The sequence below is a fragment of the Coffea arabica genome, chromosome 8c, assembly GCF_036785885.1.
Source record: "Coffea arabica cultivar ET-39 chromosome 8c, Coffea Arabica ET-39 HiFi, whole genome shotgun sequence".
Taxonomy (NCBI): Eukaryota; Viridiplantae; Streptophyta; class Magnoliopsida; order Gentianales; family Rubiaceae; genus Coffea; species Coffea arabica.
Genome location: NC_092325.1, coordinates 41,861,653 through 41,873,798, shown reverse-complemented (window position 1 = coordinate 41,873,798; position 12,146 = coordinate 41,861,653). Strand labels below are relative to the sequence as shown.

General features: G+C 35.8%; 2 protein-coding genes and 1 long non-coding RNA gene across 5 annotated transcripts; 2 read left to right on the top strand and 1 right to left on the bottom strand.

Annotated features, from left to right (window-relative positions):
- The first annotated feature begins 275 nt into the window (after positions 1–275).
- Positions 276–2,731, top strand: LOC113706397 (2-oxoglutarate-dependent dioxygenase 21, chloroplastic). Of its 2 annotated transcripts, XM_027228303.2 has the most exons (4): positions 276–414; positions 510–655; positions 801–1,057; positions 1,855–2,731. In XM_027228303.2, exons 2-4 carry the CDS (start codon positions 548–550, stop codon positions 2,417–2,419), a joined length of 930 nt encoding a protein of 309 aa, XP_027084104.1. In that variant the 5' UTR covers positions 276–414; positions 510–547; the 3' UTR covers positions 2,420–2,731. The 2 variants fall into 2 exon arrangements, with proteins under 2 accessions (XP_027084104.1, XP_027084103.1); XM_027228302.2 differs by lacking the exon at positions 276–414 and having other exon boundaries at positions 421–655.
- A 2,780-nt stretch (positions 2,732–5,511) lies between these two features.
- LOC113706187 (2-oxoglutarate-dependent dioxygenase 21, chloroplastic-like) lies at positions 5,512–10,216 on the top strand. 2 transcript variants are annotated; one of them, XM_027228428.2, is made up of 5 exons: positions 5,525–5,757; positions 5,881–6,137; positions 6,461–8,763; positions 8,890–9,128; positions 9,541–10,216. In XM_027228428.2, exons 3-5 carry the CDS (start codon positions 8,632–8,634, stop codon positions 10,127–10,129), a joined length of 960 nt encoding a protein of 319 aa, XP_027084229.1. In that variant the 5' UTR covers positions 5,525–5,757; positions 5,881–6,137; positions 6,461–8,631; the 3' UTR covers positions 10,130–10,216. The 2 variants fall into 2 exon arrangements, with proteins under 2 accessions (XP_027083881.1, XP_027084229.1); XM_027228080.2 differs by lacking the exons at positions 8,890–9,128; positions 9,541–10,216 and having other exon boundaries at positions 5,512–5,757; positions 6,461–7,099.
- On the bottom strand, positions 9,570–11,693 carry LOC113706511 (uncharacterized). The gene is made up of 2 exons (XR_003452031.2): positions 10,712–11,693; positions 9,570–10,401 (listed from the first exon to the last, which is right to left on the bottom strand). It is a non-coding gene; the product is annotated as an uncharacterized lncRNA (long non-coding RNA).
- Positions 11,694–12,146: the final 453 nt, after the last annotated feature.

The following is a 12,146-nucleotide window of genomic DNA, read 5'->3' as shown; positions in this document are numbered from 1 at the left end:
TCCTTGAAGGTGAATATGATGTTGAATTTTCAATTTCAGGTTAGAAAGATAAAGTTATTTTCTTCAATATTGTGTTGAATAATGACTTTCCCAATTTTAACTTGAAGCTAACTATCAAATTCAAATTTTTATTTCAAAATTCAAATTTTTGAAAGTTCCGTTAGTTTAACGCAGTCCTATAAGATAAGGCAAGTAAAATTAATTTTTTTAGTTTTTACTAATTGGAACGACAACACTTTTGCTTCTCTTGTGTTTCTTGGCTCAGTTCTCTGCGTGGCTCTTTGTCAACCACTTATTGAGGCTTGTGAGGAGACGGTTCAGGGACCGTTCCGTATCCGATTTTGTGACATCTGTATCCAAACCTGTCATTAATTGAAATCCTTCTACGCTGTGCTGTACGTTGTTTGTATCAAGGTACTTGTTCTTCTCTGAGTTATAGCAAAGCTGCATTTTCATATCTTCGATACGAAATATCTGATACATTTTGATAATCTTCATGGCTGAAAAAGATGGTCAGCTCAACAATAATCATGACCTGATCCAAACCATGGAACTGCCTATGGTTGACGTTTCCATCCTTACCCAAGATTCTAACGAGAAGTCTATAGTCATCAAGCAGATTCAAGAAGCTTGCCAAACTTGGGGCGCTTTTCAGGTAATATCTCTCGCACTGGAATATTACTCCCTTGTTGGCTGCACTTATCCAGACAAGAGCAAAAGTGCAAAACAAAGAAGACATCTCTTAAGCTTATTTTTCTTTATTAAATGTTCTACATTTTGAGTTCACTATTTTTGTTCAGGTTATTAACCATGGGGTATCCGAAGCAGTCATACAAGCCGCCATGGAAGTGAACAGAAACTTCTTTGACTTGCCGGAGATGATGAAAAAGGAGATATTGGAGCTTGGTTCGAGGGACATGTTCAGCCCAGTAAAACTGCTTACTTTTCAACGCAGTGCTCGGGGCAGTGACCTGCTCCAAAGGGACTTAGTGAGGCTTTATGCCAATCCTTTTGAAGACTTCATTGATTTCTGGCCCACCGAACCTGCTGATTACAGGTGCGAGAATTTGTGTAATGATCGAAGTGTTTTCAGTTGATTTTGGCTAAACACTATGTATAAAATTTGAGTAAAGAAACAACTGTCATCTTTGTACATAGTGTTATAACATCGGTATAATACTAAGGCGTTGTTTCATACCAGGGCATGAATTTCAAAATTAATTATAGTGATATTTTTAATTTGGTAAAGGTTAATTGGAACGAGTTAATGATATGATAGACCTATTCTATGGGTTTTATGATTAACTACTTTTTAGAAGTTAATCAATGATTACTTATCATGTATCTCATATTTTTAATTAAAAATAAAGAAATTTATAAAAAAAAAATATGCTAAAAGAAGCGGAAAAAGTGGAGAAAAAATAGAAGAAAAAGTAGAGGAAAAGAAAAAAAATGTAAAATCCATATCTGAATTTAAGTTGCCAAAACACTCCATGGATTTCAACAAAAAAATTCATTGTCATTAACTAGTTAATTATAGTCATAGTGACTGTGATTGGTGACATCTTATCCTATGGCTCCTTAAGAGTGTAATAAAGGAAAGGCCGGGAGGGATGAATTGTGTGGTATAGGGAGGAAAAATGCGAGTTCAAGATCTCTTGCTAAACAGTACTCAAGGCAGTGACCATTTGGCATCTGTCCAATAGGTCAATTGTAGAGATTATTCGAACCCCATTTCTCAATTATTAGGAAATTGAAAGTCTCAAAAGTCTTAAACCAAGTGGGGATAATTTTTACTACCTTTTACACATAATATCACATTGTAACTGGTTAGAAACTATGATGATTTGACAGGGAGAAAATGGGAAGGTACACTAAGGACGTGAGAAAATTGGGCATCACATTGTTTGGAGCCATCATGGAAAGCTTGAACTTGGGTCCAACACACCTTCAAGAAAATTTCGATAAAGGAATGCACATGGTTATAGCAAACAGTTACTCACCACCAACTCCAGAATCAAGCATCAAGCTAGGTGCAGCTCCTCATTCCGATCATGGCATCATCATCATTCTCCGGCAAAGCTCACCGGGTCTTGAGGTCCTGGACATGGCTGATGGCAAATGGAAAGCTCTTCCTTGCTCAGAAGGGTCCCTTCAAGTCCTTGTTGGAGACCATCTGGAGCTATTAAGCAATGGAATATACAAAAGCGTTTTTCACCGGGCAACACTAAGTACCCGCACTACTAGGATGTCTTTAGCTAGTTTTCATAATTTTGAATTGGATGAGATGGTTGAGCCTGCTACTGAACTGACTGGTGAAGATTGTCCTAAAAGATACGAAGGATGCAGCACAAGAGACCTCATCAAACATATCTTTTCTGGAGAAGTTGGACGTCTCATTGATAGGCTTAAAATCTGAATTACACAAATGATCATATGGTCTATCTTGAATTTAATTCACTCTCTCATGCGGCCTTAAAGATGGAGTCGAGCTACTTGAGCGGAGAAAGGAAGACAGGGCAAGCAACACTAGCCCCTCCAAACGTATTGCGAGATGGCTTCTAAAGTGTGGCTGCGATTTTCTTCTGCTAAATTGTATGTCGTGCTAAGTTGTATGTCGTTGGATTCTGTCTAATGTTTATAGTTGTGTGTATGCTTTGTTTTTTATTTACTTTTCATGACTCCACATCAATCTTAATTTTAAGTGTTAATAGCACTTTGCACTCCTCAACTATTTTCAAATCATACTTTGTGTCCTAAACTATATATTTTTGTTTGCATTTCTAATTTTTATGAGAAAATTTTTCCATTTTTCATAAATATTCTATTGACATATCTCTTAACTATTTTTTTACTTTACAATTTACATACATCACATTTTAAAAAATATTACAGTAATTTTTTCCCAAAACCTCTTCAAAAAATACAATCCAAAAACATGTTTTGGTAATTTACAATCTTGGACTTTTTAATTTTTTGCATCTACTACTAAAAACTAATTCCAACAAATTAGAGTAGATTTCATACATTTAATAATTGACAAAAGACCTTTTCAACCTTTGCTCTTATACTATCTCCAAAATCCTTTTTGAACTAAAAAAAATGCCAAATTGTGAATCCTATATTCTCATTCAATAACAGCTCATCTCTTTTCTATTTACCAACTCTCTCTCTCTCTCTCTCTCTCATCTTGAAAATGAAGCAGAAAATGAAAGCTTTTTAATAAGATTTGGATTGGAGGAAACTATAGAGATGGAATAAAAGTAGGGTTAAAATGGTCTTTTTACTAGTTACTAGCCAGATGAAATCTACAATTTGTTCAAATTTAGTTCATTGTGATGGATTACAAATAATTAGAAGTTTAAAGCAGTAAATTGCGGGAACTAAAAGTTTTATGGTGCAAAGAACAATTTGGAAGTATTTGAGAGGTGCGAAGAGCAATTAACCCTAATTTGCAGTCTTGATTTCCAGATATAATTTTTAGTTACTGTAAATTAATTATATCAACTATATTATTGGTTATTGTGAGGCTGGTCTTACGCTTTACGAATTGACAAAATTATACCCAAAAAATAATTTAAGTGCCTTGCTGACGCAGAGGGTCACTCTCCAGATAATTGAGGGAGCATCATTAAGTCATACATGCCCAACTCTTAATACCACGAACCAATATTCTGCTCTCCTTCTTCTTGGAACATATAGAAATACTTTGCTATATATATGGAACTACGTTCCTAAAGTTGAAGGATCGTCATCCTTTCCAGCCTTTGTTGGAGATTTTCTACAGGTATATATATATTGAGCAATGGCAAGTATAAGAGTCTATTGCACCAGGTCACCGTACCTGGCAGTAGTGAAACTGAAACCTCGTTGTTCTACGGCCAATTTCCATAGTTTTTGATTTGGATGAAGTAGTTGAACCTGCAATAAACCTGGTCGACGAAGATGGGGTGAAAAGATACAATAGAGCTTGTCAAAATTCTGCTTTCTTGAGCAATAGAGCGTCCGATTGAGGCATTTCAGATCGGAGCATGACAATTAATTATCATGGAAGTGAAATATTATATATATATATATTGTTCTGCATGTATCTTCCATATCAACTTTCTGGGCTTGTATTGGTTTAGAATTTTGATTGGAACAAAAACTTGGATAAGATTACACGCACAGTCGCAAATCTCGTGATTGTGATGAGATTTGAAGAACAGGCCTTGTCTTATCTTGATTTCATCAGGAAATTTTATACTACAACGTACGTTACATGGAAAATAATAATATAGGCTTAGTTTATGATTTACTGTTAAATCATGTGATACAGGCAATAGCCATATTGGCATAAAGATACAAGGTGATGTAAGAAAAGTGATGATTGCTAATATATAATGATGTAAAAAAGAAACAAATTAAAGAAAAAAAAAAACCCATGTAACTATTGCATACAATATATGGTCTACAAGTGGATCTGGAGATCAAGACTGTAAAAGTATTTGCCGTAAGCCTATTGCTAGTTAGATACATCAAGCCTCTATAACCAGGAAAACTAAATATTGTACCACCATACAAATGCTTTTTTTTTTTTTGTTTTTTTGCCACCATACAAATGTTGATTGATGGATTCCTCAATTTGCTCCACTCTATCGATGGGTTTTATTGTAGGAATCTTTTCTCCGTTGCTCCGTTTGCTCTTTCACTGCAGTTGTATATGAAGTAATTACACCCATACATATCTAACAATTTCAAGAAAAAAAAAAAGCAGGAATTAAAAGAGGCAGATTGAGGATTAGGGATGGCTTTTATTCCTGCATTTCCAAACGATATTCACCACTTAATTAAAGGTCATGAACCCTAAACCCGCTTTAATAATAGTTGGAAGTTAATGGTAGGATTTAATCAGGTGCATGCCGATTCCATTGAACCGCTCCTTGAACTAGGTTTCGTTTCATGTTTTGGTATATGTTTGTGGCCTTGAAACTCTTTAGTAAGGTATGGAAAAGGAAACTAACTTCTGTAGCCTTAAGAGTCTGCATGCTCATGCATGTCAAACAAGCATAGATTTACAGAAGATGACCACATGAGGGTTAGACTTGCATGGACAAGTAAAGGTAGGACTGCAACTGTGATCTTTTCATACATAGAAAAGATAAAACTTCATTACTTAATCATTCTTTAAGCGCCAAAAACAACCAATGTGAACAAGTGTAATTGGAATCTGAGCATGTTAACCTTTCTGGCATAAAGCTAATTTGCAAAATGACCAAGTCGTGGATATATATGTATTTTAAGCTAAAACGACTGCTTCCTCAAACAAGAAGTAAATGACGACGTCGAAACTCCAAAATCAAGTGTAGCTAGCAAGCAAGCAAAAGGGCCTTTGACCACAGAACAAGATAATCCTGAAGTTCCACTTGCAGATTTCGACATTGATGGAGCGTCTACCTAAAATAATGCAGTCATTTTATATGATAATCGAAGTCAACTACAAATCATAGATAAACAATCCTACTAGTTGGCCTTCAACAAACAACACAAACAACTGCCTTCCTTTGCCTTTACCAAATCTGAAGCAAACAACTACATTACAATCCTAATCAATTTTGGGAGGAAAAGACTATGAGTTCAATCAGTGATCATAATCCAATTCATGCCATGAAAGTGCCCATAATTGACCTCTCCCACCGAAGCCGCCAAGATTTTTATGAAAGATCTTTGGTCATCAAGGAGATTCATGAAGCTTGCCAAAACTCTGGCGTTTTTCATGTAAAAATCTCTTTCAAATATGCTTATTTTTGGCAGGACATGCATGCATATTTTTGAGTTAGAACATTTCCTGATTTTGATTTTCTTGATTTATCCACATCTCTGAATTACATATCTTTCCAGGTTATTAATCATGGAATACCCAAGTCAGTCATTGAAGAAGCCTTAGAAGTGAACCAAAAGTTCTTTGACTTGCCCGGTATTATGAAGGAGGAGATTTTGGAGCTTGGTTCTAGGGACCCTTTCAGCCCAGTAAAGTTAGCTAGGTTTCAACACAGTGCTCTTGGCAGTGACCTACTCCAGAGAGATGTGCTGAGGCTTCAAGCCTATCCTTTCGAGGATTTTGTTGATTTATGGCCTAAGCATCCGGCTGATTACAGGTACAACAATTCTCTATATATTTCATTCAGTATTATTTGAACTACACTGGAATCCCTTTTAAATTCAACGTATCCAAAGCCAAAGCTCTGGTTTTTGTATGTAGAATCCAATTTAAATTTTATAAATATGAGAAGTTTTAATTGACCGAGAAAAAAAATGTTGGATTGGTTGTATCCACCATTCTTCTTTCAACATAAAGGTCTGAATTTCGTTGTCCCCACTCCGTGATCTCATCGTCATCTGGCTAATTTGTCAAAAAAAAAAAAAAATCTAGCTCAATTTACCGTGGTGTTTGATTGTAAATCAATACAAACTACACCAGGGAAAAGATGGGGAGGTACACAGCTGAAATAAAGAAACTGGCCATTCAAGTTTTTGTAGCCATCATGGAAAGCCTAAACTTGGATGCAACATACCTCAAAGAAAATTTCGAGAAAGGGATGCAACTTGTTGCTACAAACAGCTATCCATCAAAGTCAATATCGGACATAAAAATAGGTACGCCCCCACATACCGATTTCGGCATCATCACCATTCTAGTGCAAACTGCTCCAGGTCTTCAAGTCATGGACAGCCTCGATGGAACATGGAAAGATGCTCCTAAACTTGAAGGTTCCCTTCAAGTCTTTGTTGGAGATCTTCTGGAGGTGTTAAGCAATGGAATGTACAAGAGTGTAATGCATCAGGTCATTGTACCCAGCACCAACAAAACTAGGATGTCTATTGCCAGTTTTCATAGTTTTGAATTTGATGAGATAGTTGAGCCTGCTAAAAAATTGGTTGACGAAGAAGGGGTGAAAAGGTACAGGGGATGCAGCTCAAAAGAACTTCTCAAACTTATCTTCTCTAGAGCATTAGATCGTCCTATTGATGCACTTAAAATCTGAGTGTGACAAGTCTTATGGTTCAAAGTGCGAACCTAATTCACATGGTTTTAATATGAAGAACTATAATTAATTTTCTTCGCTTGTGTTGCTATACAAGTTCGATAGAAATAAAATGCTGGATAGATCAAAATTGAAGTGTATAAGGTCATAGGCCGTGCTTGATTCCAGTTTTGAACTTCATTGTCGACCTTTTCATGTTTTTCCATTAATTCTGGAGTTTCAATTCTTTACTATCAAGTAGAATCTCAGATGCATAGATGGTATCCTTAGAATTGAATTATATAGTGAAGGGTCATCCGTTAATCATCCTTCCTCTCACGGAACAGAATAGAAAATGTCAGGTTTCTTGTTCGGAGACTGAATGCTTGTTAGGCTCTTAGCTCGCTGCTGTTGAACAAGTGTACGTAATTGACAGATTGGAAAAAAGTTAGGTTTGGACCCAATATAGGCCGATCATTAAGTTGTTAAATTTCGATTTTAATAAATTATACACTGGATATTTTCATACACAAACTAAATAAGCTTTATGAATGATGACCATCTACAAGCACTCAAGAACCCCATGTTTTTATTTCTTGAAAATGGGGTTTTTTCGCACAGGTTGCTTCAGTACTAATTTCTAGATCACATCTCCAATCCATGTCTTAGTACTAATGGTCTGCTGGATAAGTTAGGGTCTGCTGCTCGATAAGTCTGAATTGACTGCTAAATAATTAACGTATTGTCAGTATTAAATACTTCACACTGGCAATATTATATCTTGGTACAACTACTAGATCTTTGGGTCAAGAAAGTTTTCTTGAGTGATTAAAACTTAGATTAGACATATTGGTCTGATTCTCAACAGTGTGAACATCAAGAATAATGGCAAGAACCTTTTCAGATCTAATGGACCTTCTATTATCTTAAGCTGGAGTCTCGAATCATCTTTGTGCTATCATCTATTATATGAACGTACTTAATATGATACATATTTCCCGGCTCTGAGCAGTGAACTAATGATCGATGCAGTCTTGATCCTGAATTAAGAACAAACTAATATGCAATATTTCACTCGTTTGGCCTGCTAGACGTGGTAATCATTAACCAATGGCTGCTGCTTGCTTAGCCCGGAAAATTATATGTTATATTGCAATTTAACAACTCCCCGAGTTTAAGCAGCAAGATTTGAGGGTGTAAATCATAAATTTTTTTTTTTTGGTTTGGATAAAACATCATAATTTTATTAAAATCTGCATTAATGATAGAAATTATATCATCAAATATACACAAATATCAAAAAACAGACTTAAAAAATGGATATTACAGATCTAAAGGAAAAATAAAAGTTACACTGTAAAACTCTAAAAAAAAAAATTTAAAAACCATATAATTGTTAACATAGGCTTAGATAAATTTTAATTGAACAAGTTAGATCTTGATTTCAAATAGGTAGAACGTATTCTCTATTCATACGCTCACAACCAAAAAAAAAAAATTCAATTATTTGGCCCACCATCCATTTCAAGATCAACCTTCTTTGAATAAAGCCACTTAACGAAAGTGTTGCCACTTCTTATTATAAAGTCCCATAATCTCATAGTTACATCTTAGTGCCCATTGCAGCATGGGTTCATCTACTGATTATAATATGCTAGTGCCCATAATCGACCTCTCCCTACTGCAAAAAGATCATCAAACTAGGTCACTTGTCATCAATCAAATCCGTGAATCTTGCAGAACTGCTGGTATCTTCGCTGTAATTTCTCAGAACTGCATGCTTTCAATCTACTTTGGTACAAAATAGTAATAGTATTTGGATATGTATTAGCATGATTGAAGCATTTTTTTCCCCTTAATTTGCTTGCTTTCGTTCGATTATCAGGTTATAAATCATGGCATACCTGAGACCATTGCAGAAGAAGCTTTGACCGTGAACAAAAACTTCTTTAACTTGCCCCTGAACATCAAGGAGGAATTCTTTTCTCCTGACATGTATAAACCGGTTAAATACGGTACAAATCAAGGCGAAGCTCACGGCATCTTGTGGGAATATTTGAAGCTGTATTCCCATCCTTTTGAAAAATTCGTGGATCTATGGCCTAAAAGTCCACCTGATTACAGGTAAATCTTTGGGTTTTACTGTATTTTTCACCAGTCAATAAAGAAACTATCTTGATGAAGGATGAACTGAATAGGAACGTAACAGATTGTGATAATATTGAGATAATTTTGTGAAAAAATACTGTAGCACTTTTTTAATGTGATGTATGTGAGATAAAAAGATAATTGAAAAATATGTTGATGATGTAAGCAAGTCAGTGTATGTAAATAAGATGAAAATAAATAATGTAGAGTCTGTGCCATTAAAATGGTCATCTTTGTGAATAGAATTTCTTTTACCTGCAAGTTTTTTGGGATAATATATACTAAGCTTTCAGCCAGAACCTGTATAAAAATCTTGAATTGCAGTAAAAGGCAAGTCAAATTTCATCTAAAAATAATTATTGATGTCATAGTTGTACTTCTATAACAGGGAAATAATGGGAAACTGCACAATGGAGATGAGGAAATTATCAATTCAGATATGCGGAGCTATCATGGAAAGCTTGGATTTGGAGGCAACATATTTGAAAGCAGAAATTGAAAAAGGCGTCCAAATGGTTGCGATAAATAGCTATTCATCAATTTCTGGATCAAACATGAAGATAATAGGTGCATCCCAACATTCAGATTTTAGCGTCATCACTCTTCTTCTGCAGAGTTCTTTAGGTCTTCAAGTCATGGACAAAAATGATAAGAAGTGGAAATCTGTTCCTGTGATTAAAGGGGCTTTACTAGTCCTTGTTGGAGATCTTTTGGAGGTATTGAGCAATGGTGAATACAAAGCCGTCTTGCATCGAGCAATCCGAACTTCTGGGAATGACACTAGACTTTCTATAGCCAGTTTCCAGAGTTTGGAAATGGATGAGATCCTTGAGCCTGCTATGAAACTTGTGAACGAAGACCATCCTGAACAATATAGGGGCTGCTGCTTAAGAGATTATCTCAAGCATCGTGCTTCTGGAGAATCAAAGCCCTTCGTTGAAACAGTTAAGATCACCAATTCTGCAACAATACAATGAAATTATGTCTGAGGACAAGCTCATTTGACAACATGATTTTCTTTTGTCCTTTTGATGACAATTTTTTATGAAATGTTCTTCAACTAAGCTATCCGCTGGAGATACTTGAAAATATGAATATCACATTATCAAATCAGAACACTGGTATCCAAAAAAATAAATTGAGTCGTTCCTTGCAAATTTTAAATGGATGGCTCAAATCAAACAGATATCTTGCGATAGATTTGGGCCGTCAACTGGGTGACAGACAATCCGGCTCCAAACTTGAAAACCTGAGAAATGAAATACAAATGATTATTGCGCTGCCTGTAACTGGTTTAACTACAGTAATTTCCAACAATGTTCTGACCAACTCGGATCCAAATCAGGTTCTGCATTCGCATACTGACTCAAATTGACTACAAAGTACCAAGGTTATATCAACTGGACATTGGCAAGGTAATATACAACTCGCTAAACAAAGCCCCTTTCATGACCCATTGATTTTATCTGACTCATTTAATTCAAACTCTATAACTTTCTTGTCTATTCAACTACTGGGGACAATTCAAAAGAAGTTCGATAAATGATGAGGGCATTTACCCTAGTTTTGCATGCTTTGGTGGATTTTTGCTGCTTGCAGGTTCCTTTCGCTTTGTATTGTTTTAGTTCGCAAAAGAAGACCAAAAAAAACAGAGGAATTTGTCAACAAAAGGAAGTACTTGCAACACTGACCAAGGACAGAACAGTTTCAGTCGCAAAGCAGGTGACTGCAGCTTCAATCAACAGAACTACAGCAATAACAGTGAAGCTAAGCAGCAAATGTGCAACAGCCATCTCCTTTATACTACTAGGATTATCGGTGAAATGGAATGTAGGATGTGGGATCCGAGCCATGATCAAAAGGAGCTGAATCAGCCTGACAACAAAGCACCACCGCTTACTTTTATACCAGCATTATCGGTGCAAAGTGCCACGTAGGAATCCAAGCTAAGATTAGGAAAAGCAGAACGGGTCTAACAACAGAGCACCACCGCACCGCACCGCTCCATTAATATATGTATATTTTTAAATCGTAGAGATATAAACAGATAGAATGGTCATTCAGGCATGCTGATGACATGACGAAGAAGCCAATGCTTCTTAATTCTTATGGTCTAACCATTTTGCATCGAAGGGCAGAAACGAAAATCAGGGATACTATGGTAAAAAATCAGCTCGTGAGTAAGTAAATCACAGCCATGCAATCATCCACCACCAGCTTTGTTGGAGGAGAGTACACGAACAATCTCTGATCTTCAAAAAATAACCACCTTGGAATTGACAGCTACTAAGAAGTTCGGTAGGGCTGAGGCGCGTAGAACGCTCTCTTTAAGACGATACGCGCCCCTACGGTGCTTTTCAAACCGATGCAGAAGGTCTAGCGCGCCGCCTCCAGGATACAACAGCCCAACTCTATAGTTGTTACTTCTCTTTGATCTGCACAACCAAGAGAAGCAGAAACTTCCCAATATCCTTCTTTGCCCAAAGAAAACAAAATGAAGGAGAAAGAAATAAATGTGAGGAGGATAGTATTTTAGAGTGATTTTTTGTTGTGAGAAGAAGTGTATCAAAACCTTTTGAGAACTCCACTATTTATAGGCTACAAAATCTTAAGTAAAAGAAAAACTAATGTGTAACAGTTTTTCATATTAAAATGTAGTTAATAGGTAGAATTAGTAACCTAAAGAGTTAATTCACATTTGAATGGGTTATAAAGACTTATTCAAATAATTCTTTTGTAACCCCCACAATAATACATAATGTCTTATTCAAAATTCTTTTGTAACTCCCACAATACCAAATAATTGTTTTGTAACTCTTATTCAAAAAAGTAACTCACAATTATAACTCCATTCAAAATGCAATGTAACTCCCACAATAACAATTTACATAACTCACCAATGAATACTATTGTAACTCCTTGAAAAGATTTATCTAAAAATTAAGATTTTATTAAAATACACCAACATTCCCCCACTTATTTTAATAAAATCTG